Below are 27,120 nucleotides of genomic sequence, written 5' to 3' on the forward strand. Positions count from 1 at the left end.
ACCAGAGAAGAGGGAACTGTAGCTCAGGTATGTTGAAACAACCAGGCTGCACTAAGGTCAATCTGAAGACTGGAAAGACCATGATTCCCCTTGGATTTACGTGATTGTTCAAGATTTGACACATGAAAGAAAAGACTCTGGAAGATACCAGAGGGGTCAAGCATGCAATGACTTGCCGTGCCAACAAGATGTGTGGCTCTTCTTTCACTTCATTTTAAGATTTTGCCTATTCTGGGTCACAAGAATAGAACTTGTGAACAGCAGCAGAATTTAACTCTGATCCATTAAGAAAGACTGCCATCTCCTGGTTTCTTCAACAACAGGCTTTCAGGGGTGAAAAAAGTTGGTTTAGTTAAAGCTTACAGCACATCATAAAGTCACACTTGCACTGAACCTTTAAGGGAAAATGTCACTGATAATAAAGGACAGGCAAGTGAAAGTTGGAAAGGCTAATGCATTATGACTACACTATATAGGTTAAGCCAACGTGTGCAATAGTTATAACTATCACAGCTTGACACAGTTTATAAAGGCTTGAACCATAAAAGCTCAGAGTCCAATAATACAAGCTATTGAGCATTCTCTTCTGGAGTGCTGACTGTCCGAGCTCCCACTGAGTTCCAATCAAGAAATGCCATATTATGTAACAGACTAATAATTAACTATTCTCATTCCCAGGAATATTAAAACTCCAATCTAAAGGGGTCTTAAAACCAGTGTAAGTGACTTTTAGATCGTCCAGAATAATGTAAAGCAGAAGAGTACTGTAAGACTATGGATGTAGCAGCATAATAATAACACTGAGCAAGTGAAGGTGAGGCACTTAAGGGAATCACTAGTAACTGTATTCTTGACTGTGCCTTACAGCAAAAGCAAGAACAGGCTTATTTGGTATTTTATTGAGGGCATTCTGTTATCCACCATGGCCTAAAAGCACACTCAGGTAAAGGGATCACAGATTACTTGACATGGTCTATGTTCACTATTTAGTTTCTTCCTCTGTCCAAGTTTATGACAATCTTGTGCCCTAAGATGTATACTTCATTACAAAGCAGTACTTTACTATTACTTGTATACTTAAACTTAAGGGGTTTAGAGTAACACACTTTTGTTTAATACTACAGTAGTGCCCAGGTCTTTCTTCTTTGTTATCGGTCCAGTACAAGCATATTTTTTAAATTAGTCCTTACTTTAAGGGCTTGTGATCTATAGACAGACAGGCTGTGAGAGGAAAGCAGCACAGCTGTCAGATGAAGATGGTCTCACTGTGTGGATGAGATAAATTAAGTTAGAATGATCACTTAAGATAATATTGCCAAATGGCAGAGGTTGGAAGGGACTCCTAGAAATTATTTAGTCCAACCCCACTCCCCGTCAGAGCAGGCTGCACAGAACACCATCCTGGAGGGTTTTGAATCTCTCCAGAGAAGGAGACTCCACAACCTCTCTGGGCAGCCTGTCCCAATGCTCTCCCACCCTCAAAGTAAAGATACATATGAGCATCTACAGTGTAACAAGGCACTGAGTTCTGTCCCCTCCTCACAAGTCCAGACAGATGTCTTGATGGCAAAAACTTTTTTATATTTTTTATACAGGAAAGAAACACACATATAAAACATCATCATTCTGAACATTGGCATGCTCTTAGCATTAATGAAGTCAAGGGCCCAAGTTCAAGCAGTTTAATATTTAGACTATCAGTTCCCCATCCATAATCAGAGGAATGCTAATACCATTGGTAAAATAGTGCTTTAATTCAAGATTTTCAACCCCTTATTTTAGAGTAAAGGTAAAAGGATTTCAAACTGTTACAGAAAGAAAATATTACTCTTCAGCATAAAAAGATTTACACATTTTAGGAAGAAACATAGCAATTTAATTATGTTATGTGAAAGTGTTTCATGATAGCTGCCATTACATCCTTCTATAGGCTTTTAGACATCTAGGCACATGTATGAATATCAAGACTGAAAAAAACTCAAAAATATTGCACTATGTTCCCCATTATCCTTTTCACTAAGTACAAAAAATATAGGGCTACTATTCAAAGAAGTCAAATCTGCCTTCAAATTTCAGGAACCTACAAAACCATAAATGGTGTGATAGAACTGAATTAAAAATACTCAGCAAAGTGTAGAAAAAATTGTAGAGAAAGAGTGTTCTCTGATAGTTAATGAAGGACAAATGACACACATGAAGTTAATGTGACACACAACTTGTGTGGGTAAAAAAACAGCCAGTAACCTCAATCCTTCATTTCCTTTCCTCTTCAACTAATGGCACATGGCATTTTTGTGAGGGAGCTATCTCACAGATGGGGTGGCATCTTGTGTTCATTCCCTCCACACCATGCCACAGATCTGTCATGTCATCTGTCATCCAGCTGCCATGTGCCCAACACTCTATCCCTCAAGTCCTACCTTCAAAATACTTGGAAAGAACCTTAGTTACCCCTGTGTATTTCACTTACTGTCTCAGATTTCATAATCTCTTTAATTGTGACTTTATATTATCTTCATAGAGCTGTGTTAAGTAACGATACATAAATGATGATGTAATATAAAAGACACACCTCTTCTGGAAAGGAGACAGTAATATATTTACCAGGATTCTTTAAATTAACCAGGGGACTGTAAAAGCTTTCTATGCCTGAGAAAATTATTATTGTAAAGATTATGAACCTGTCAGCCTGGAAGTTATAAGCTAGCTGCTACACCTGCAGTATGATTAATCTGTTAATTAATCACTTGATCCTACTTGTAGCCTTTGAAGTATTTTGAAAGACCTTCACTAAGTTTTTCTAAAAACAGGGAAATATTTAAAAATGGATTTTTGTATGTAAAGAAAGAATATCATGAATTTAAATGTTATCTTAATAAAAGTGACTGTACCTTACTGTCATGTGCAAAACCATCTACTTATCCTAGAGATGGTGGAACAACTGAAACAAACAGCTGTAAACAGCCTCCTAAAATGGAAAAGAAAACGTTGATTAGAGAGTTTACCCAATTCAGAAAAGCAGTTTCTGAGAACCATAAAAATATTTTGTAAGTTTAAACTACAGATGTCAAAACCAACTTGTTCTGCGTTGATAAAAATCCAAACTATTCAGCTATGTGCCACACACTATTTTACACTACAATTATCCTCATGGTACCCTCCTGCCTGCCTGTAGTAGATTACAAATTGTGCAGTTCTCTTGTATTATGTATTATTTGCTCTCTCATTGCCTCTGTGAGGATAAAAATGTGTATAGCACCTTGTTTTCCTAGAGGAATTTTTTCTTTGCAGTGTGTAGTGTTAAATATAAAATGACTTGGAAACAGCAAAGTTTTCTTAGCAAAAGAGAGCCATACAATTGTAATAGAAAGTCTCTCTGACAAAAGAGAGGTGATCCTTCCTTCTGCTCAGCACTGGTGAGACATGTGAAGAGTATTGGGTGCAGCTCTGAGCTCTCCAGTACAAAGACATGGACGTACTGGAGCAAGTTCAGAAAATTGCCACAAAGATGACACCTTTATAGCCATCACTCGATTACATATACAGATTTTTTCTTACAGAAGTTAGACAGATTTGAAAAAAATAAATGTATTTGATACTTGATTTTAAACCAGGCCCTTATCTATAATGAACACTGTCTGACAGATAAATTTGGTCTAGCAGGGAAAATTATCATCTGCAAAAATTAAAAGACAGCTCTGGAAGGTTTTCCAGTTTGTGGCTGTAAGCAATGAAAACTCTAGGTTTCTAGCTTAAAACTTTTTGCTTAATGGTGCAGAGGCTCATAAATGATGTGGTGGATTTTTTCATGTCCAACCTAAGACAGAAAAAAAACCCAACATCTTTTTCAGAGATTCTGCTTTCTTAAAACACAACCTGTGTGCCTTACCTCAGCTCCATACCACAACTCTAATATACAAAAATGACTCTGCACTTCTGTTTCATCTTCTCTATATGGGATTTTGATACCTTGTGTATAAACTATCACTACCTACCTGAAATGATACCACTGAACCCAATGCCTACTTTTGCATTGCATTGTTAATCAACAGTTAATAGCAAGTAGGAACAAAGATTTTGCATTTGTCTTTATAGATTGACTCTGGGAGATAAAATACTGACATTAGAAGCCCATGAAAAACATTCATCTTCAGAAATAAATTCAGAGTATCTAATACAGACTTACTCAGCTCTGTAAAGGCTTTGCTAACTCAAAACACAATTCTCTACAAGCCTTGCTGCAAGATCAGGTGTAGAGAATTTGAGACATTTTGATGACAACTCAATAACCATTTGAGAAAATCCTACTGTTAGTAACGATTGCCTGGTAAGTCAAACAATTAGAAATTAATCTGTTGGTCAGAAAGGAGACATGTGTCAGTGGGAATTCATACAATATCTAAGAAATGCCAAACTACAGAGAAAAACTATTAACATTGGGTAGCAATTTAAACTACTGTCCAGGCCTGTCACAATGTAATTATCATTACTGCTTTCTGACTCCTTTTTTGTGACTTTCTACAACTGCAGCTTGAAGAAAAGACAAAGACAAAAAGAAAGAAGGCTCATAAAACACATTTTGAAGTTTCCTGAGAAGCACACTTCAGTGCTAACTCTAAGCAATGTATTTTACAAGATACTGAGACAAAGCAATGTTAGAACGCATGATACTTTGCCACCTAATGAAACCTGTAACTTCTGAATCCCTACACTTAATGCCATAACATCTGGGTTTTTTGGGGTGGTTCAGCCCCAACCAGTGGCTAAGCACCACATACCACTCACTCCAGGAAGAGAAACTGTCAGAGTCTCCATGGTTTGGGATAAGGACAGTTTACTGATAAAAGGCACGTGAAAAGAAAGTAACAGCCCACAGCTGTTCACTCAGACCCAGTGATAACATTGATAACCACAATGCAAGGACCACTCCAGCCACACTCAGCCAGCCCTTGAGACACCAGGAACACCTCTTCCCGACCAGCCCCTTTTATGGGGGAGTGATGTCAGGTGGTGAGGAAACAGCCCAGGCTAACTCAGCTCACCTGGGCTGGCTGTTTGGGGATGTTAGCTCTAGCCTGGCCAGAACCAGGAGAGTTTTCACAAATGCAAGATCATAATTCGTCTGCAAATGCAACAATGTTTTCCCCATGTGCCATGCTAACAATAGTCAATTGACATAGCCAATATATTCTGTTCAGTGGGATCTAACATAGGACAGTTTATCAATTTGGGCATCATGCCACGTTAATGCAGTTTCAGGAAGGTTTGCCAAGTCAGCCAGGACTGAGCATGGACACTGAGGTGAGTTCTTTATTTAGGGTTTTGCCTGACCTGCGTTTCCACGTCCTAATTGTTGGCAGAGCTCGGGGTGTGACAACATTGGTGAAAGCACTGATGATCCTGGTGGCACTGGTTAAGATAGGAACACGTGGGCCATACATTCCCAAAGGACATTTTCTCCTCCCTCAGTGTACCTATTAGTGTCAGCTCCCTGCTGCCCAGATTTTTAATTAGCTCTAACTGCACAATACTATTGCTGTATTCCAGAAAGGAGCACAGCCTGAGTTAAACCTGGATCCTAGAAAGCCTAGTCACATACATGTAAATCAGTGTAGGCTAGGACATGCAAACCTGTTCCAACTTAAAAACACATTCTGCAGACAGAATATACATTGGCCAGGAAGAGAATATGTCCAGAACCTGAATTCCACTGAGTTGCAGAAAGGAACTTTTACCTGCTTAAATTCAGCCTGGAGTTTTGTACTAAAAGCCTTTCTTACTCAATGGTTCAGATTCTTTTCCAAGGCAGCTGATGGAGACAGCAGTTACACTTTCAACTTAATAAGCCAGTGGGCAGATCTGTTACCCAGTCTGTGAAGGTTTGGGCAAGAGCTTGTGGCTCATAGCCTGATGTTCTGGCAAAACAAACTCAATTCTCATCCTGCTAATCCATATGACCTCTGCAACACAGCAATTACAGACGGCGGAAAATGACTTTTCTTTCATCTCTGACTTTAGCAGCTTTTTAAAAAACGCAATATACACTTGAAAATTAATAGAGTGATAGTTCTGCAGTTCATCCTGCGTTACAGCAAGGTATTGCAGGCTGAGCCTCGCACAATTTGTAGTCATTCAGGTTTCTAAGAACACAGCAGTTACTGGTTTGAGAGCAAAGGCATCTGCTGTGAATTCTGTACCGTTTGTGCCATCTGCTGTTCGCGAAGGATCGGAGGGGCTGCATTCCAGCCTTAGGAATTGGCTCTTGGTTAAGAGGATGCAGGGACAAGCAGCAGGAGGATACAGGAGGGAAAGGCCACGCTGCCTGTCACCGAAGCACAGGAGCAGCTGGGAGCTCCTACCTAAAGCAGCCCCAAGAACCTGTGCCCTGGGAACGAGGGGCTCCCTGACGCGTCCCACTGGCCAGCACTGTCATGCTGGTGAAAATCCAGTGGATTCCCGCATTCTTTGTGCCCGCCAGACAGCAGATCGGGTGGCTGCTGGCGATGCAGGACTTCACAGCCGTGTCCTTTACCCCCAGGGTGGGCACCGGGGCTTCTGCAAGGCTCACAGTTTCGCTTTAGCGCTGGAAGCTTCTCCGGACACGCTGCGGGCCCCGGGGGATGCCAACAGCGTCATCCAGCCCTGCCTCCACCCGGCTCGGGCAGACACACCGGCAGCCCCAAAACCACCTCTCCCGCAGGCCCCGAGGCTGGGGCGTGCCAAGCTGGACGCCCGGGGAGTTTCCTTCTCCCGCCGGAGCTAAACCTGGCGAGGAGGAGCAGAGGGGGCGGCAGCAATCCTGAGACAGATCGCGCTTTCCACCCTCGCTCGCTGGGCTACTGGGGCGGGCAGGGGGCACAACGGGCCGGCGCAGGACCCGCGGAGCCACGCCCGAGGACACTCCCTCGGCGCCGGGGCCCAGACTCCGCCTCTCGCTGCCGCGCTGCCCCCGCCGGGCCGCCAGAGGCCGCTGAGAGCCGCCCGTCAGGCCTGGCGGGGGAGGCGGGGTTCCGGCGGGACCGGAAGCGCCGCGCTGCCTCCCGCACGTGTAGCGGCTGGAGCCGGGGGAAGGCGGCCGAGATGTCGCTGTCGGTGGCCGCGGGCAACCTGCCCATGCGGCTGCTCCGCAGGAAGATCCACAAGCGCAACCTGAAGCTGCGGCAGCGCAACTTGAAGCTGCGGGCGGCCGAGGGGACAGGTACGGCGGGGCCGGGACGGGGCGGACCGGGCGGGCGGCCCTGCGGAGCTTCTCTCCCCGGCTGCGCGCTTGCGGAGCGGCCGCTGACTTTGGGTTTCCCCTCCTCTCTTTCCGAAACGTGTCTCTGCGCCGTGCAGTGCCTCCGCCGGGCGAGGCGGCATCGCAGGGCTCCCCGGAGGAGGAAGAGGAGGCGGCGACGGCGGCCCCGGAGGTAGAAGCGGCGGCAGACGAGGTGGCTGCGGAGCCTGCCGGGCCCCGCGGCGGGGAGGAGAAGAAGAGGAAGAAGAAAAAGAGGAAAGCGGTGGCTGAGGTGGAAGACGGTAGGTTATCCTTGTCCCCCGGGGCGGAGTTACTCTGGGTGCTTGCCCCCTCGGAGAGGGCTTGCCGGCGGCGCTGCGAGAAGCGCCATGTGTCGCCCTGGGGCGCGTTCTGCAGCCAGGGAGGTCTCGCTGGCGCCTGGTGTCTGTTCCAGCCCTGGCGTTGGAGCTCTGATTTGTACCAAGCCGGTACAAACGGCTTTAATTGTTCTGTAGGATTCTGCTTTGTAACGTAAAGTTTGGGGAGGGTTGCTTGTTTATTAAGAAAATTTATGTTTATCTGTATCACAGAATCACAAGGTTGGAAAAGACCTTTGAAGATCATCAAGTCCAACCATTCCCATCCTATGCTAAACCATATCCCTAAGTACCTCATCAATCCTGTTTTTAAACACATCCAGGGAAGGTGACTCAATCCCCTCCATGGGCAGCCTGTTCCAGGCCCTGACAACTCTTTCAGTAAACAGTTTTTTTCTAATATCCAATCTGCCCCTGCCCTGGCACAGCTTCATGCCATTTCCCCTTGTCCTATCTCCTGTCACCTGGCTGAAGAGACCATCACTCACCTCTCTACAACCTCCCTTCGGGTAGTTGAAGGTGGTGATAAGGTCTCCCCTCAGCCTCCTCTTTTCCAAGTTAAACAGCCCCAGCTCCCTCAGCCACTCCTCATAGGATTTGCCCTCCAGCGCCTTCACCAGCCTGGTTGCCCTTCTCTGGACTTGCTCAAGGACTTCAATGTCCTTCTTATGGTGGGGAGCCCAGAACTGCAGACAGCACTCAAGGTGTGGCCTCACCAATGCCCAGTACAGGGGCGCAATCACCTCCCCAGACCTACTGGCCACACTGGTTTTGATACAAGCCAGGATGCCATTGGCCTTCTTGGCAGCCTGGGCACACTGCTGGCTCATTCAGCCTGCAGTCAGCCAACACCCCTGGCTTTCAGAGTAGAGCTTGGACTGATGGATGCTTCATGTGCTTCAGTGTCCAGCCAGTATGTCTTGTGAGCAAAGCATCCAGCCTTTGGCAACATCTGTAAATTACAAAGCTGAAGTATACTGAGAAATTACTCCCGGAATTACATCCTGCACATACTGTTATATTTTTACATATTTTTCTGCCTTTATGCCCACATATGTGCTTATATCTGTATTTGAAACTTTTATCCCTAACATGTTTGATTTTTGTGACACTTCTCATGGCTATACAAATAAAAGAGTTGTTTTCATGCAGTGCTCTAAGGATTCAGGCACTTAGAACAGACCTAAGTACAAACCATGTCAGAAATTTGGTGTCTGCATTACAACTGAGAGAATTTTGTAACTTGTTCCACATTTCCACAAAAAATTTCATTTAGCAGACATTAAGCTTTGCTGGTCTGCTGTGTTAAGGGTATTGTGTGCAAGAAACTTCTGGATTTTTTGCTCTCTGTTTCAGAAATTTCCACAGATACCGTGCTCCCCCCTTTTCCTGTCCCTCTCCCATCCCATGAAAAAAAGCATGGTATTTCTAAGTAGATTACAGAATAAAGAAATTCACAACTTTTAATGATTAATGCATTTTTCTTATGTCTAACTGATTTGTCTTCTGTAAAATCATGCTCTAGATACAGAAACTAAGAAAGCAAAACCTGAAGAAGAACCCCCTGTGGAGGTAAAAGATGAAGATAAGGAGGATTCTGGAGAGAAAGAGGAGGAAGAGGAGGAGGATGAAGTGCCCAGTTTACCACTAGGTGTAACAGGTATCTTGTGACTTCTTTTTTATATGTGTGCAAAAATCCACGGTCTAATGTTTTTTTCCAGAGCAAGTTGCAGTTTTCAGATTAGCCTTGTAAGTTGGGTGTTTGAATATAGGTGACGTGACTCTGGCAACTCAACTCCTGTTCTTTGAAATTTGCATTATATACATATACCTATACCTATCAGTCTTAAAACTGCTGGTGAAAACCTGTTCTTAAACATAAACACATACATATGTTTAACTGCAGAAGAAAAAGCCAACAAAGGAGATGATGAAGGTGTACAGCTAGTAAATTTAGCATGAGAAGCAGTGCATTCAGGTTCATTTTTAAACAGCTCTACGTAATGTTCCTAGGAGAACTAATAGAGAGTATTTTGTCAGTGTCTTCAGATTTTGTGGTAGAAAGGAGTATGAAAAAGTCCTTTGCTTTGTGCTTTTTCATCTAGGTGATTTTTAACTGAATAATCTTGGAGGACAAATGGAACTGAAGAAATAAGTTTTGAATTTTTTTTTTTTTTTTATTCCCCCACCTCCAGGTGCTTTTGAAGACACTTCGTTTGCTTCCCTGGCTGGTGCTGTCAGTGAGAACACACTGAAAGGCATAAATGACATGGGTTTTACACACATGACTGAAATTCAGCATAAAAGTATCAAGCCACTTCTGGAAGGCAGGTAAGCAATAAGTATTTTAATCACTGTATTGACCCCAAATGTTGTGTAAATTTTACTAGCAAACCAAACACGTGAAACGTGACTTAGTGCAGCTTAACTTGGGTTTTGTTTCATAAAATATGTGTTTGAAATGTTTTGTTTATAGACATTAATACAAGTTAGCACAGTATATCTGTGTTGCATGTGAACAGACATTTAGAGTAAGCTCGTGGAAACTGCTTCACATTTGGCTTTGAAAGCAGGGAACCCTGCTTGCATGAGTCTCATCAGCATGTCTGTCTCTAGAGACGTGGTAACCAGTTGCTGTGAACTCCCATCTGCCCCCACGCTCTTAAAACCAATTCTGCTGTTTTCCTGGAAGCTGTATTTTGGTTTTGCTTTGTCAGTGTTGTTCAGAGTACAACTGTTCTTTTTCCTGTAGCATTAACTTAATACTTCTCTTTCTAACTTGGCTACATACAGGGATATTTTGGCAGCTGCAAAAACAGGCAGTGGCAAAACGCTTGCATTCCTTATTCCTGCAGTAGAGCTCATCTACAAGTTGAAATTCATGCCTAGAAATGGTAAGACTCTTCATCCCACAGTCGAACTTTACTGTGGCGTAGTCATTTAAGGACGTGGCTAGGAGGCAGATGGGGCAAGGTGGTGTAACTCACTCAATGTGTTTTCTAGGGACGGGTGTGATTATTCTCTCTCCTACTCGCGAGCTTGCTATGCAAACCTACGGAGTCCTTAAAGAACTTATGAATCACCATGTACACACATATGGTCTGATAATGGGGGGCAGTAACAGATCAGCAGAAGCACAGAAACTTGGAAATGGAATCAACATCATTGTAGCAACACCAGGAAGACTGCTGGATCATATGCAGGTAATGGAAGTCATTGATATCTAATCTGCCTTATTAAAGCATAATAAAACTCTTGTCCCTGTCTGACTCTGAATTTGTTAATCTTCTAGAACACTCCGGGTTTCATGTACAAGAACTTGCAGTGTTTGGTAATTGATGAGGCGGATCGTATCTTGGAGGTTGGATTTGAAGAAGAGATGAAACAGATCATAAAACTTCTACCAAGTAAGGGGAAAAAAAATGTCTTTCCTGGAAATCACTTGGCTAACATTATGTCTTCTTTATGACTCAATTATTGTAAGAGAAGACATTAATTTTTATAGTTCTGTAAATGCACTTGCAAGTGATTGTCTTGCTCTCTTTTTTCCTGATAGGTAGTATATATTACTTTAACATCGTTTATCTGAAGGACACAGTTTTCATACGCACGTTAGGGATATAATTCTGATCATATGAGATACTTCTAGTTAACATCTATGATTTCTCACTCATCTGTCCATTCATTTCCTAGAATTCATTATTTCCTAATAAGGCTTAAATATAAGGAAAAGGTCATCTTACTTGCAGTTTGAATTCTCTTCACATCTCTGAGAAGTATATTAAGGAAGTTTTATTTGAGTATGTACCTAAAAATTTTGTTTTCCAAATTTTTAACGCAGTTATTCCTTGTGATTGGCATATAAAACAGTCAACAAGGCTCTCCCTTTAACTTTCAAAATACAGGAAAAAGCCTCACAGAAATAGTACGTAAAAAAGCAGTGATAAATATTTTGAGGTTTCACATCTCAAATACTAAAATTCAGACCTGCAAGCTTAAGATGCAGGTGTATAAATGTAATAAATAACATCCTGTGAAGAATATTAATGAATAGTGCTAAAAATGGAAAGGGATGGATGAGTGGGGAAAATTATACATTGGTGAAGTGGGAAATGATAGATGAAAGGTATTTTTACTTTCCCTGAGTTTACCTTGATTTTGTCCTGTTAGGAAAGAAACTATATTTTAAAACAGAAACTTCAAAATAGAGGGGAAAAAAAAAAAGAGTGGTGGCACCAGTTGTTCAGTAAGAACAATTGCTGTTCTTCTTGCAGCTGGGAAATAGAACAGGCTAAGTCAGTGTTTTCCATAAGCTTGTGTAACAGGAAGATATTATGGAAGCAAGGTGTGCGTTTGAGCTGAGGGATGGTAAGCAGGGGGAGACATCCTAAAATCAATGAGACCGCTGGGGCTCACTGCAGATGTATTGGCACGTGACTAGCTAGCATGTACAAGTGTGTATGTTCTAGACTGCACCAAAAAAAAACCTTTCCCCAAACTCCAGTGCATTATTACTGGGTTTTTTTGCAACAATTTCCAGCATAATTAAAAAAGAAAAAAAAAATCATGGGAATTAAATCGAAGTATAGTTAGAATATAAGGTCAGTCTCTATTTAAATCATTGTTTTGTGTCTAAATGCAAATGATAATTAACATTTTTCCACAGAGAAGGAATGTTGTGTTTTGATAGATGTTAGGGTTTTGGGGGTGAGACCAGGCGAATTAAACATCCTGTACAGTCTGTAATACAACAACAGTTGTCTGTATTAACTCTATGTTTGAATTAGAATTTATTTTAAAAAAAGAAGTTTAGGGAAGTTTGCAGCTGTAGATTTTACAGACTTAATAATAGAATTCTCCTTTAAAAATGAGGTGCTCTCAAAATTTTCCAGAGCGCAGGCAGACAATGCTCTTCTCTGCTACACAAACCAGAAAGGTTGAAGATCTGGCAAAGATCTCCCTGAAGAAAGAGCCGCTGTACGTTGGAGTTGATGATAACAAGGAGACAGCAACAGTAGATGGTCTTGAACAGGTAAACCACAAACATTATTAAAAGGGTATGACCTGGGAACATACCCAGTCCAGTGTGTTTAAGTTGGTTGTACAAACACTGTCTTAACGGGTGTTTTAATGGGCCAAAGCTGTCAGTGCGTAAAGGGCTTTATTCAGTCTGCTAACTAGTAAGTTACATGCTTCTAGTCAATATTGGTAGGACAGATGATACAAAACCTCATACAATACTAGTGTTGTTACCTACACTTGCCTATTCTCAAGTGTATTTTGTGGTTACTGACTAGTGGTACATAGATTTCAGATAAATTTCACTGTCGCTGCTTCAGATAATGACCGTACGGAATTGCACAGCAGTTCCTGGGTTTGTGCAGCTGATGTAATGAGTATTGTTATAACATTATCTGTAGTTTTATATTGCCTTAAGAGAGTAAACTGGAAGCAAGAATTACTTAAAACAAAATTCCTGAAATCATAAAAAATTAAGAACTCTATGAAGTTGTTTTCATGCTTATTGTCAGTAATCCAAAGTTCTTGAAAACAATTTTTATTGTATAAACTAACTACTTTTCAGTATATAAGCTTGGATAATTAACTAAGAATTACTGCTTTTATTTCAAGTTAGCACAGTAAGTGTCTTGACAAGGTCATTGTCTGTAGGAGTTTCATACCCTGAGGTGAGGGACAAACAATAAATCACAAATGCTTTGGCTCAATGCAGCTGGGAAAAAAAAAAACTTACATATTTGTTTCACAACATAACACTTCCCTGATTTAATTGTACTGCTGAAGCAAAATTTTGTTCCATGCTGCTTTGTTTAACAACACATAATAATTTTCCAGGGGTACGTAGTGTGTCCATCTGAAAAAAGATTCCTTTTGCTCTTCACGTTCCTCAAGAAGAACCGGAAGAAGAAACTAATGGTGTTTTTTTCTTCGTGTATGTCAGTGAAATACCACTATGAATTACTCAACTATATTGATCTGCCTGTTTTGGCCATTCATGTGAGTATTTTATTAATAAATTAATCTGATAGCACCTGTAAATTGTTACTGACCTTACATTTGCCTTGTTTATTTCTGTCCAATTTCTAACAAACAGGCACTCTGCTCACAAAACTGATGGTGGTCTTGGTTAGTCTGTAGAGGAAAGAGAGAAAGCAAAGACTATAACAGCAACACTTGGACATTGTTAATCTTGTTTTCCAAACCAGGGTGAAACATTGAGATTAATTCATTTTCTGTGTGCAGAAAGGTTTCTGTTTTCTTCTCAGGGGTTGTCTTTCATAAGCACTAAAACTTCATCTGTGGAGCAGAGCTATTGTCAGAGGAATCCAAACACTCTCATTCCTGGAGTGTTGGGTGTTTTTACAAAGGCCAGGGTGATGCTTGGTTTTACTATGCCAATTCTTACCATTTGGAGAAGTAATTTAAGTTTTTATCCAAAGCACAAAAAGCATAGTTCAGGGGAAAGAATTGACTGAAATACTTAAAACTGACCACAAATCTCATTTTTCACTTTGTTCTCTTGGAGGATTTTGTTGTTTTTGTTGATGCTATACTTTGATAGAACCATTACAAGTATTTTCCTGTAATCTGGCTAACATATTGCTAGGCTTGCAAATGTCCTTTTTCTAACTTCAGGCATTTATGCAGCCCTCCTGAAAAGAATGCTTAGGCAACCAAGTCTTTATTGCTTTGGAAGGTCCAGCATAACCTCTGGGAGATACCATTTCAGGGAGCCCTGTGCAGTTGACTGCCACAGCGTTGTTTCTTCACTGTGAAATGGTCCTGTTTGGTTTGTACACGTCCACCATAAGGAAAGATGCCCCAAATTATTTTATGTTTTTAGCAGTGGTATCATATGGAAAATTAGATGTAATCTTACTAGTTGGCAGTTTGGTTTTGAGGTATTTTTTTGGATGGTATCTCATCCTTAATGTATTTGTTTCCTTTTAGGGCAAGCAGAAACAGACCAAACGCACCACGACGTTTTTCCAGTTCTGTAATGCAGAATCTGGAATACTGTTGTGCACTGACGTGGCTGCCAGAGGATTGGATATTCCTGAAGTTGACTGGATTGTCCAGTACGACCCTCCAGATGATCCAAAAGTAAGTTAAGGATATAAAGACATATCACAGCTACAAAGGTAGTTAGATAGAAAAGCTGAAACTGCTGCCTTGCAGGGGTCAGAATTCATCCATGTTCATATTGAACAGTTGATTTTTTCTCTTTCCTTTCACCAGCTCATAACAAATGCTCCACCTTGCTGAGACCTTTGTTACTTTTTTAAGCATTGATTCTTAAAACATTATTCTGTGTGCTGTTAATTTAAAATCTAAGCAGCTGAACAATAAAACACTTCTCAGGAGGATGTATGAGTTTATATATGCAATCTCAAGTCTCTTACACACCTTTTCCAGTGGAAATTTGATTTTTGTTAAAAGAAACCCCAATATTCTTCACCGAATAAATGTCCAACAAGAGAAACTCAGAAAAACTCAGAAGTATTGACAAATCTACAGACAAATACACCAAAAGCAATGTTTACAGATCAGTTACAGAAGACTTAAGATTTTTTTTTTCTTCAGAAAAAAAGTAGAATACTTTTAATCAGGAGTTTCTTTCTCTGTTTAATTATACTTTGCATCTTCAGCACTTGGTTTCACTCATCCATGTGTCACTGCTAAGAAAAAGTCTTTATAAGTAATGGATGATACATTACACTATATTCATGTTAAATTTGCTATTTTTTGTAAATCTATTTGTTTATTACATGTTTGAAAGACAGATTGGACTTGCTGTTTCTTATTCTTTCCAAAAGGAATATATTCATCGTGTTGGTAGAACTGCCAGAGGCATAAATGGTAGAGGACATGCTCTGCTTATTTTAAGACCAGAAGAATTGGGCTTTCTTCGTTACCTAAAACAAGCCAAGGTAAACTTATGTCTTTTTTATTTGGTGGGGGCTTTTTAAGTGTGCAACACGTTTTTAAGGACAAATAACTGTAATGATTAATCAAACATTAACATTTCTTAAGCAAAAAAATCTTCTGTTGCTTTGAAAGTGTTCAAGGCCAAGTTGGATGGGGCTTTGGGAAAACTGGGCTGCTGGAGGGTGTCCCTGCCCATGGCAGGGCGCTGGAAATAGATGAGCTATGAGGTCCCTTTCAACCTAAGCCAGTCTGTGGTTCTGTTCTTGGAAAATACAAAAGTGAATACTGAGTATGTTTTCAGTTTCTTTGCAAGTGTACAACTTGTTATTAATAAAAAAATTCCTTATGCCCTCTCTTATATCCTTATTGAAGGATACTGGGAGCTTGGTCATCCAGAGGAAATTAAACCACAGGTGTTGCTCATGCTGTTTTTATTTTTTCTATTCAAAGAATTACTTTCATTTTGTTTAATTCCAAAAGCGTAGCTGCCTTCCAAATGTAGTAATTATAATATGACAGAACTGAACATAATTTCTTGGTTGGTCTCCTTATGGGTTTGTTTACACTACGAGCTTTGCCACTTGTACCTCAAGTGGTTTAGCTTCTGAAGCAAAAGCCAAAGGGCTACAAGTGTCCTATTGAGCATCTCTGTTACCCTATCTTAAAGGAAGTGATAATACTGGCATATTGATGTAAAGGCACTTTATAGATACGTCTGTGATTAAGGATAATAATGGTATAATGGTGTGATTATTGCTTTGAATAAATTATGCCAAAAACCTAAAAATGCCTAGAGGTGTGCTTTTCATTCACAGAAACATCCTCAAACTTGAGAGTTGTAATTACATATTGGCAACTACTACTGTGGTATTAAAAAACAAGTTCACTATTTACACAGTAGAAATAACTTTGCTATTTTCTTTCTTTTTTTTTTTTTTTTAAGGTACCTCTAAGTGAATTTGAATTTTCTTGGTCAAAAATTTCAGACATCCAGTCTCAGGTATGAAATTACTCCATACTACAGTTACTCTGAATATCTGTGTAATAATTCAGATGGAGTATGCTAGTCTGTAATGTCTGCAGTTTAAAAATATGTATGCTTGCTAGGAAAAGTTCCTCTAGACAAGTACTGTGCAGTAAATCATCTTTTCATATTGTCCCTTGATGACAGTAAAATGGTAAAATGTTTTGAAATTAAAGATAAATTTTAATATCCAGGACTAAATTGTCATACAGTATGAATTTGCTTGTAAGACTTCTTTTTTTGTTTTCATTACACTGCAAAACCACAGCGATGGAAACCTGCTTTCAACTTGGAACAGAATGTTCTGGTCTGGAATAGCAAATAGGCTTGTGGTAGCTTTTATCTAATTGTGACAAATGTTCAGATTAATTCAGTACTCTGTGCCTCAGAAGATGATTTACTCATTGTGCAGAAAGTGATCCAGTACCAACATTCAGTTGTTTAGTATATAGTCCAGGTGTGTTTTTAACTAGCTGTTGTTACTAAAGGCCAGCATCACCCAAACCTCACCTGTGCTCCAGTACTGCAAAAATAGCCATGGAGCACTAAGTTGAACAGAATAACGTAGATAGTTCGGTAGATGGTGGTTTCTGTTGTTGTTTTGTTCTCTGAATCATACTTTTGGTAAGAGCTCTGTAAAGCTTCTTTGTAGTAACATAAATTTCAAATAGCAAGTACAAGCAGCAGTGAAGACAGTCCTCTCAGAAAGAGGTTTCTAGTTCATAATTAGGAAGCAATGATGTCTAACGTAACTTTTTGCTTTAATTAATGTGTGTTAAATGTCAAATGAGCCACTTGAATCTAAAGTGTATTGGGATCTTAGCCTAGAACAAATAAAATGTCTCTGTCTACGTCAGTACACCTGCATTTTTGTCTTAGGATTCTCACTGCTTATGTTACGGTGCATTTGCACCATAACAGGGAAGACTGTTCAGTGCTACGTGGAATGGTTTAGGTGTCTGACTTAAAAGTATCTTCTCATTGTCCATTCTCAGTACACATAGTTTCATGGTGTGGCTGCAGTTGTTAATCTTTCTTGATTAACTTGTTTGAAAAAAAAAAAACCCAAATGAATCTTTCTGTAAACTTTCATATTGCAGAGGCTTTGCCCAGTAGCTTCAGGCTTTTTTGTCTTTCTATTGTTTATAAAAGTTCTCTGATACCTATGTGCTGTCACAGGGCAATTTTGCTGAAGTGAGTTGTGATCATCACTTCAACTCACACAGTAAATCATCTCCTTGAATATAATTTATACACTTGTTACAGCTATAATTAGATATGTCTCTTGTGGGTTTTTTTCACCAGCTGGAAAAACTGATTGAGAAGAACTACTTCCTTCACAAGTCAGCCCAGGAAGCATACAAGGCTTACATAAGAGCTTATGACTCCCATTCTCTGAAGCAGATCTATGATGTCAACAACTTGGATCTTCCCAAAGTCAGCCTTTCATTTGGTTTTAAAGTTCCTCCATTTGTTGACCTCAGTATCCTTTTACTGCAGTTTCAAAGCTTCAAACATTTCTGTGTTTCAAATATTAAATGCTACTTAATGAAGTTCCTATGCTACTTCAAACTCGGATTTATTTTCTTTTCTATTAATCACACTAATGCATCATGCTCCAAAAATAGTTTATCAAAGAAAATGTTAAATAGTAAATATGAAAACTGCAAAAATTGCCTGCTGTTTTAGTGCATGCACATGCTGTGTGGGCTTCAGTTGCTGCAGGGTGGCAGATACTGGAATGCATACATGTTCTAGAGTAGTGTTCTCCACCATGCAAGATTACTTTCATTGAAATATATGGGGTTAAGCTCAATAATCATGGAATATTGAAATAAGAGAGGCAGGAGCGTGAAATAGAAGACTGTATCTAGATTGCTGCTGAACCTGCCTGTAGATGGTATTTAAAGCAGGAGTACTTTAGGACAAGTTAGCTGGACAACTAGAGCAATAGAAGCATTGAGGAAATTGACAGGCACAAAGTTCTAGTTCTATCTGTAGTTAGGCAGATCGGGGTTTTATGTAACACTGCTATTTTTTTTCCTCACATTAATAACCAAAAATTAATAATCTAAAAGCCAACATTTCCTTTTTAAGTTCTTTAACCAACAAAATTCCAGATGTGAACAGCAGCCATGGCAGAAGACTTCAAAAAAGAGGTGGAGGTGGGGGATTTGGTTACCAGAAATCGAAGAATGTCCACAAGGCTAAAATCTTCAAACACATCAGCAGGAAGTCGGACAGTCGGCAGTTCTCTCGTTAATCAAACATTCATTAAACTGGCGTGTGGCCTTGGAATAGACCACCTTGATCAAAGGCATCTGGCAGTTCACTTCCAATTTAAACTTCTCTGTTCCCATTTTTAGGGGTCTTTATGTTTTGTTCTGGGATCATCGGTGTTTTAGTCCAGGAAGACCCTTTAGGGAGGCTAAAGATCGAAAAGGAGAGTATGACCAGCTAATTTTGCCATACTTGCTGTCAGGAAGAAAGTTGAATATAAATATCTGAATACTATATAATTTTTCATTAAATAAAAAATACTTTTAGGTTTTATAGAAGACTTTGCTTTACATTTAGCCTTTTTCTATGCACATCTCTGAGAACTGCTGGAGTAGGCAACGTAAGGACAGATTACAGCATGAGATAAAAATTCCATCACACGAATCCTTGCCAGGGTTTTTAGTGCTACAGAACTCTTTGTCCATCAAATATGCTGAAGAACATAGGGAAGATTCCTTTAGAACAGAACATGCCTGTGAATAATTGAGGTTCTATGAGCTTGTGATTAATTTCAGTCATGGTATCTGTATAACTGTCCAAGATTAAAAACAAAAAAACAATCTAATTACATGCATCTGGGACATTCCTAATACTTGGTTTTTTAATGTTATGATAAAATGGTAACATTCTAGTGAAATGCTTGTTTTTCCTTCATGTGCTCTTTAAATGTGAATTTTTCCAGCTGGTAATGTCTAGTGTGTTCTCTTATGAATATGCAAAGAAATTAAGAAAAGCAGATTATATATAAATTGAAGCATTCAGCCCAGAAAATGTTTTCTTTAAATGCCCCATAATCTCCATGCAGTGAGAATTTTTGCAGCTTGTGTCTTGTAAATTGCAAACATGAGTTGCTTTTTAACCTTAGTTTACCAGGTCAGTGATTGGCAAAGTCGAAGATACTACCACAGGATTGAGGGGGTGGAGACAAAATGTGAGAAAGTGAAATGGGGTATAAATACACTAGAAGGATATTTTGAGAGAGAAATGTGAAAGACTGAAATAGAAGGCGGCAGCATGCACATTGCAAACAGAACAAATGTGGAAAGTACAGAATGCACAAAGAAAAGGAGAGTAACTCTATTACTTATATTTTTGTACTTCTACCACTGTAGAAGTAGGTAGCTGTTCTTATGAGATCTGCTAAGAACAGAATGTTCTTATTTCAAACATGGGCATTGGACAACGAAGGGAAAGACCAGAATGTTACAGAATCCAGAAGTCTGGGCCCTGTGTGATTACAATACAACTGCTTTTAATTTACATCTAAAATGTAAACCAGGACCAATTACAAATATAAAAATATGTGTAGCTATTCCAGGATAAAATAGACTCTTAATAAATAAGAGTTTTTAGAGTACCATGTTGAATTTAAAGCTCAGATATGTGCTGCATTGAAGCATTGCAGAAAAATATTGATGAACTTTTATTTTCACCCTTAGAGACCAGATTTTTTTTTTAATAGTATGACCATTCTATTGGTGCTTCCACCATTCAGAACTAAGAGAGTTGCCTTGTTTTTCCTTTAAAAGGCGCTAATGGAGTTTTTAAGACTTAAAACTGGTCAGATATTGAGAAACTGGAAAATTAAAATATTTTAAGTAAATTAATTTTGTTACTGGGATTTGAATGTCTCATCCTCCCAGGGTTGCAATGAAAAAGCAAGATCTGCTCTGAAGGGTAAGCAGTACTAAATGGACGATGCCTGGCTCACTGAGTTCTCATCTTTGATTCTGGGTTTGCTTCTGTATTTATAAATAATAGGTGTCAAAATAGTTCTCATGTCTGCAAGTTTAAAGAATTGTCTGTGAGCTGTTCAATGTCGTAGAGTTGAAGGGTTCTGTGAGCTGTGCAGTTACAGCTTGGGAATTAACTTACAGTGAAATCGACCGAGGGACTCATTAGATCAAGTGCAAAGTTAATTACTTGGCAAGAGCTGTAAGCAGCGCTGCAGTAAACCACCAAAAAGAGCTGAGCGTGGTTACGTGGGCACAAGCAGTGTGAATGGGGTGTGGGATATTTGGAACAGGAAAAGGGCTGCGGCAGTGGGCACAGCTGGTGACCAACTGTCTGACCAGCGCTGTGCAGACAGAGATGGTTGGGCTTAGAAGTGCGTCAGAATTCCTGCCACTTCCTAGGCAAAAATCTGCTTTGTGGAGAACTGGGTTTTTTCTGTCACTTCTCAGTCTGGAAAGAGAAGCTGCTTTCCTGGCAGCTAGGCAACCCCTGCCTCCACTGACTTTTTCTTTGGAAGTATTAGAACACTATTAATTTCTAAAGTCTGATCCAAGGACAACTGAAAAATAGGGGTTTGGCATGACTCTGCACAACTCCTTCCTGGCATTTTTGGCTTTTATGTTTTTATATATCCTAATGCAAAGAAATTTTTCAGGTAATCTCATCTAGGAGATGAAAAGACTGGATGGTACTGCTCTAGAGTCTTAGTAGCTTACCCTATAAAAAAGGTTAACACTGTTATTGAAACATTATAGATTTGTAATGACTGCTCAGTCTGTAGCAACTACATAGTCTGCTATGTACCTGTAATTCCCTGGCTAAGCAGAAGATAAATTCCCCAGCTGAGACTAAGTGGGTATTGAAAGAAAAGGGTTTCATCTTCCTGGCTGGTGCAGATACAGTTACCTTTCTCTTTGTTTATGGAATCACAAATGAAAAATAGTTTCTGATGAAATCCCTGGGTGTATCGGGCAGCATCGATCCCACTGTGGTATTGCAAGAAGTTTAAAAGATTGTCAAACTGATTGGAAATCCAACGTTTCCTTTGCAACTTCCCCTGTTATCAATCTTGCGAGCAGTTAATAGACCTCAGCCATCAGACTCTCAAGGCTTGTCTCGTAACAGTGACTGATAGGTTGGGGACTAATATTGTGTGCCTTGAGAAATTGCCTTCTTTTCCTGAGAACCTTGACAAAGAAATTGGACTCTTTAAACCACTTAAGAGGGTGATCAAAACTGTCCTGCTCGAACTGGAAGATTTTTTTTTTGACAGTTCGTGGAACAGGCCCATAAAGAAGAATTCCATCACCCAGCTACTGCTCATAATCATGAAAAATCTTGTCATGATACGAGTTTCCTGCACAGTAGCGCTGCTGAGTTACAGACAAGCAGAAGATTAGTCAGAAAGTACTGCTATCAAATTCTTCAGGGTGAATGTTGCAGGTAGAGGGCACGTTTATTGGCAGTGTAGAGCAAAAATACTTGAGAACTGGATATTATCTACTTGGCTCTGCCCTAAGTAAGTATGTTTGGTTTTTAGCAGTAGTTAGCCTTTTTGTTTCATGTAGATGTTGATAATTTAAGTAAGATGCCAAAGCTTTAGATCCTCTAATGAGTTGCTTTCAATTCAGTAACCTAAGGCTTGGGGGAAGCCAGATCATATAGGAAGGGTGGAAAAGGACTATATGATTTAAAGGTAATATTTGAGTAGGGGTCTCCAGTTCCTGCCTACAGTGAAGGAAGGCAGGATACTGAGGGGATACAGCACAGGTCTGTGACTGGTTTTAGTCCTACCACTGTCTTGTTTAGGGGAATTGTCCAGTTACTTTAATACTCCAAAACTTCCAAGGGATTTCAGAGAGATCTAAAAAGCTAACTAGAAAAGAGCCAGTTATTAGCCCTTAAAAGGTGAGCTGTTAGTGGGGGGTTCAAACTACATAATGCTGAAAGAAGCCTAGAACCGACTGGCTAGGCATACAGAATAAAATCTATCTCTGCTCTTGACTTTTACTCTACCAGCTTGATTTCCTCAGGATTTTAGTTTCTTGGCTTGACAGAAGAATTCATGGAGCTGTTTGTGATGCTTTTGTTTGCTCCAGATTTATAGAAGATGTTAAGCTGTGACAATGAGAATCCAGCCTCTTGAACTGGAATGCTTTTTGCTTCTAAAAAATTTGCTGGCTTAGATCAAAGTCATAAATACTCTAATGTTGCTTGTCAAATCTCTTTATTGCACAACCACGTGGGAAAGAGATTACCTTTCTTTTTTTTTCCCCTTCTTCACCACCACGATAAACTTTTGGTAGGGAGTTGTGAGGAGAGGTAGAGGAAGGATGCCATTAAGAGAAGACAAATGGAAAATCGGGGTGCTGTCTAGACACACACTCACTTTGTTATATCGGTGTCATCCAGCTTAAGAACTGCATTCACCTCTCAAAAAAATACCTGAGCATACTCTACAATAGCAGTCCATCTTCCCAGGCACTCTTGTAAGCTACAATACTGAAAAACATAACTGTCTACTATCTTTTTTCCCCCCTTGGTCAGAATGAGAAAGAGGAAAATCCTAGGCCCTGTAAAATCTTGTATAACAGCTCCTCTGTGAATGTTGAGAATCCCAGAAATATCACTTGTGTGACTATGTAACTAGAATTGGATGTTTGCTTATAGGGGTTGACAGACCACTTGAATTTGAAGGAGCCTATTGAGTCTTCCCTATAAGCTCCAGATAACTGTTCTTGATACTGGTATATCATCACTTCTAATTAATAAAATCCCTTTCTGTATGGGAAGAGAGCACAAACTTGAATTGCAAGTAGGTTCTGCCCAGCATCTTACTCCAATTGTTATTAGGAAACCTGAGAATGAATTTTTAAAGGTTAATAGTAACTAATAACTGGAAAGTGTAACTTGTAGAAGATAAATCTTACCCTAAAATGATGTTGCTTTAAAAAAAAAAAATCATAAAGCAACATCATTTTTCCATAAAAACTCCATTAATTGATATCTTTGTAATCCCTTCTTAATTGTGGCAGAAGAAAAGTTAGCTGAATGGCTTGGAGTGATAAAAGATGTAATTCTTTAATACTAGAACACAAATCCTTCACTTCTGCTAAGCCCTAGCTGCAGATGGCTTGTAACAAAACTATATGAAGTGCTAAATTATTATTTAAACATTGTATTTTCCACTTCAGTGAAAAAATTATTAATCTTTCTGGTGCTTTGCTATTTGCTACTAAAACTTTATGCAAAAATCCCTATATTTTTTGTCCCACATTCTACATAAATTCAGCAATGGATTATTTGTAAATAAGGATAGTTAATTTTTCATGTGTAAACTACATATTAAGGTATACGGGTTTTAATTAATTTTAAACTCATTTAACAAGCTCTTTGAGTATGGGTATGAAACTTCAGTCTATTCAAAAGCAGTGCACAGAGAGATGAATAGCACACACTGTTTTAGCAGTCATAGTTCATGTAAAACTGGTATTTGAAAATTATACTGTCAAAGATTTGGTCATTATTATTAATAAAATCAATACTAGCTAGCATTTATGTGGCATCTAGATTCTACCTTGCTTTTTTTTTAATCACAAAAATACAGAACCAGTTGTCAAAGGGCTTCTGAGGGTTTGTTTTTCCCTTCAGCTGAAAATCCTTCTAGATATTTATCACATTAATTGCAGGATTTATGTAACTGAGTTTTCTGGAAAATGCTTTATAAAGGAGGCTGGTTTTCTATCAAAGAGCTAGCTGGAAAGACAAGGTGGAGTAGGACTGTATCTAGAAGCTCCCATAGGACTTTGGGGTCTACAGCAGAAAATAGATAAACAGTGTAATCCTTTTAAAACGGTCCTGAAATACTCTACTTTCATCTCTAACAGATAAAAGCAAACTTCTGAAAAATGTAAACTATATTCAAATTTCATATATTAGCTATAAAAATACAGCATCACTTGACATAATGAGTTGAAAATCTGTTATCAGCTGGATGAGTCATCATCCTCCATCATTCCTATGCAGCATGCTGTCCTCAAAAGTGCTTAAAACCAGGGAGCTGTAATGAAGCTGGCCTGGGTAGCTGCTGTCTGGTGAAGACAGGTGCTTCTTTAGCACAACCGTACAAAGAGGAGCTTGGACAGGAATTTTAAGGGTGAAGGGAGGATTAAGCTAAGTTAAGAACTTTCAGACTGACAGGAAAAAAAAATAAATTACAAGACTGAGTCTGAGGAGATTCATTTCAACACTGCAAGCCACAAGTGAGCTTTGCAGGTGGTATTTGGTAAAGTGATAAGGACTAGGAAATATGTTTTGCAATTCCTCACCTCTGTCACAAGTCCTTTTCTCAGCAATTCTCAGGTAACCAGGGAAAAGTGAGAAAAGTCGCAAAGGAAGATATAAAGTATTTCAACTCTCTGACTTACAAGCAGATTACAATTTTCCACCCTTTTGTGTTTTACGACCCTCAGACTGCTTAACCCACAAAGCTCCAAACATCCAGATGGAGAGATGCTGGTTTGTATTTACTGTTAATTCCATCATCTAGCTCCAAGTCCTTAGTCACAAATTACTTTGCTTACTTTAAGAGCAATAAAATGGTGATACTAGTTCTCTTTTGAGATACACACTGCCATAGTTTGTTGATAGAAGAAACTACTAAGACACCAACTGTAGATTTTTAAGTCATTGAAAAGTATCACTGAATGAAACAAGTATTTTCATTGTTTTCATTGCACTTTACATGACAGCAACTTGTAATAGTGTAACTGTACATAAAAGTAAACTAGGTCCTCCTTTAGTAGATAAGTGTGTTTTCATTTTGTCTCTTTCTTGGTGTTTTTTTTTTTATTATTTTATAATTTCATGCAATATTTACCTGCTTTTGTTATTTAGACTACATGAATACCTGCAAGTCTCCTAATTATTTTAAAATTCCCTCTTCTCTTTCCTCAAAGTATACCTTGGTTTCCAAGACACTGTAATTCGTTGCCATAGCAATCTTTGAGGAGCGCTAAACCTTTACATTCACAGGACAAGACAGCAGTGTGGGGTAGTTATCAAGAAAAAATAAACCCCTGTGAGACTTTATTCAAGCCTCTGTATTACAGGACTAGGTTACTTCAGCCAAGTAGGAAGCAGAAGGGGGAGATGTCAATGTGTTTGACATCTGAATGGGAATATAACTATCCAGATGTGGCACATAACGTAGAGATAATAAACATGAGTAGAAGGATGGGACAAATGGCTTCTAGGAAAGAAGGATTTTTGAGATCATCTGGGCTGCTTTGATGGTGGGTCACACATAGTTCAGAACCCTCAAATGAGGTACCCTCACACAAGAAAAAGACAGCAGCTCCTGCAGGAGCAGGAGCAAAGAGATCATACCGTGGCCCATTCGGGCCACTAAACATGACACACTTGCAGTTAGTCTGAGTTTGGTTTGTTGCCAGTCTTTCTTTAATAGCCAAGTTATTAAAATTGTGACAAGATTGTTTATTAAATTCACAGAATTGAACTGAAAATTGCTGAAACACTTAGAAGTTAAAAGGCCTTTTTTTATCTCCTTTTTTCCTTTAATGCTTTTGGGTCTGGATGGTCTTCAAAGGAATGGAGCATTGTTCAGCAATTCTTTAGCTGGCATTGATAAAGTGGCATGAATTAATAAAACAAGACGCAAATTAGAAAGAAGCAACATAAAGACAAACGATGCAAAGCTGCTTGTGAAGCAACGTGCTGTCTGCCAGCCCCAACAACTTTTTACCAGTGTCTTAACTGTTTCAGATGCTGCTTTAGGCTTAACTTGCAGCAGTACTGCAAAAAGGGTTTTCTTGACAGGCTCTGTCAGATTCTGCCTATTGGAAACTCTGGTGGCAAATGTGAGATATTTAGCACTCAGAAGTCATCTTCTAATGCTAAAAGCTGGTTAGTAATGCAGATAGTTTTTCTCTCTCCTGCTGCCTTGCACTAGAGCTATTATTAGAGCTATTATTAGAACTATTATAGGAAAGATAAACTAAAATCATTAAGAGTCTGGGAATGGATTTATTTGCTTTATTGTTCATCTGGTGGGTGAAGTGGCATCCAAAATCTGACAAAATAGTCGGGTTATTCTGACTACAGCCCTCTTATTTCATTTCTGTAATATTTCATCATTGTTCCAGCTTTTAAAGTTGGGCCCCCTGAGGGAAGCAAGCTGGACCCTGCTTGCTGTGGGTAACTTGAGAGATTTGTGTTTTGTCAGATGGTGCTGTGAAGAACGTTGGTTTGATCAGCGCTCATCTAACCAGACTATTCAGAGTCAGAAAATACTCCTCCTCTACCTTACAAATAAGCAACTAATCTGCTGTCCCCAAATTCTGTCCCATTACAGTTTGTGATTATAGATGTACCAGCTATCTGCAAGGAAACAAACCTCACTGACCCTTAATCTTACTTTAATCATCAACAACTTCAAGCAACTTTGTGGAGAGCTCTTGATGGCACCAAATGACCTGGTGCCACAAGAGCCTGTGTTTAGTCCAGTAACTCCCACTGAGATG

The 27,120-nt window shown here is 39.6% G+C and overlaps 1 protein-coding gene across 1 annotated transcript; it reads left to right on the plus strand.

Moving 5' to 3' along the window:
- The first annotated feature begins 7,033 nt into the window (after positions 1 to 7,033).
- DDX18 (DEAD-box helicase 18) lies at positions 7,034 to 20,022 on the plus strand. Its single transcript, XM_084265261.1, has 14 exons — positions 7,034 to 7,198; positions 7,336 to 7,518; positions 9,119 to 9,253; positions 9,789 to 9,924; positions 10,387 to 10,487; positions 10,597 to 10,796; positions 10,886 to 11,000; positions 12,486 to 12,625; positions 13,447 to 13,608; positions 14,563 to 14,715; positions 15,429 to 15,542; positions 16,484 to 16,540; positions 17,870 to 18,047; positions 18,685 to 20,022. The coding sequence occupies exons 1-14, from the start codon at positions 7,081 to 7,083 to the stop codon at positions 18,825 to 18,827; spliced, it is 1,935 nt and encodes a 644-aa protein (XP_084121387.1). The 5' UTR covers positions 7,034 to 7,080; the 3' UTR covers positions 18,828 to 20,022.
- Positions 20,023 to 27,120: the final 7,098 nt, after the last annotated feature.

Source organism: Gallinula chloropus (assembly GCF_964237585.1).
Source record: "Gallinula chloropus genome assembly, chromosome: 5".
Taxonomy (NCBI): domain Eukaryota; kingdom Metazoa; phylum Chordata; class Aves; order Gruiformes; family Rallidae; genus Gallinula; species Gallinula chloropus.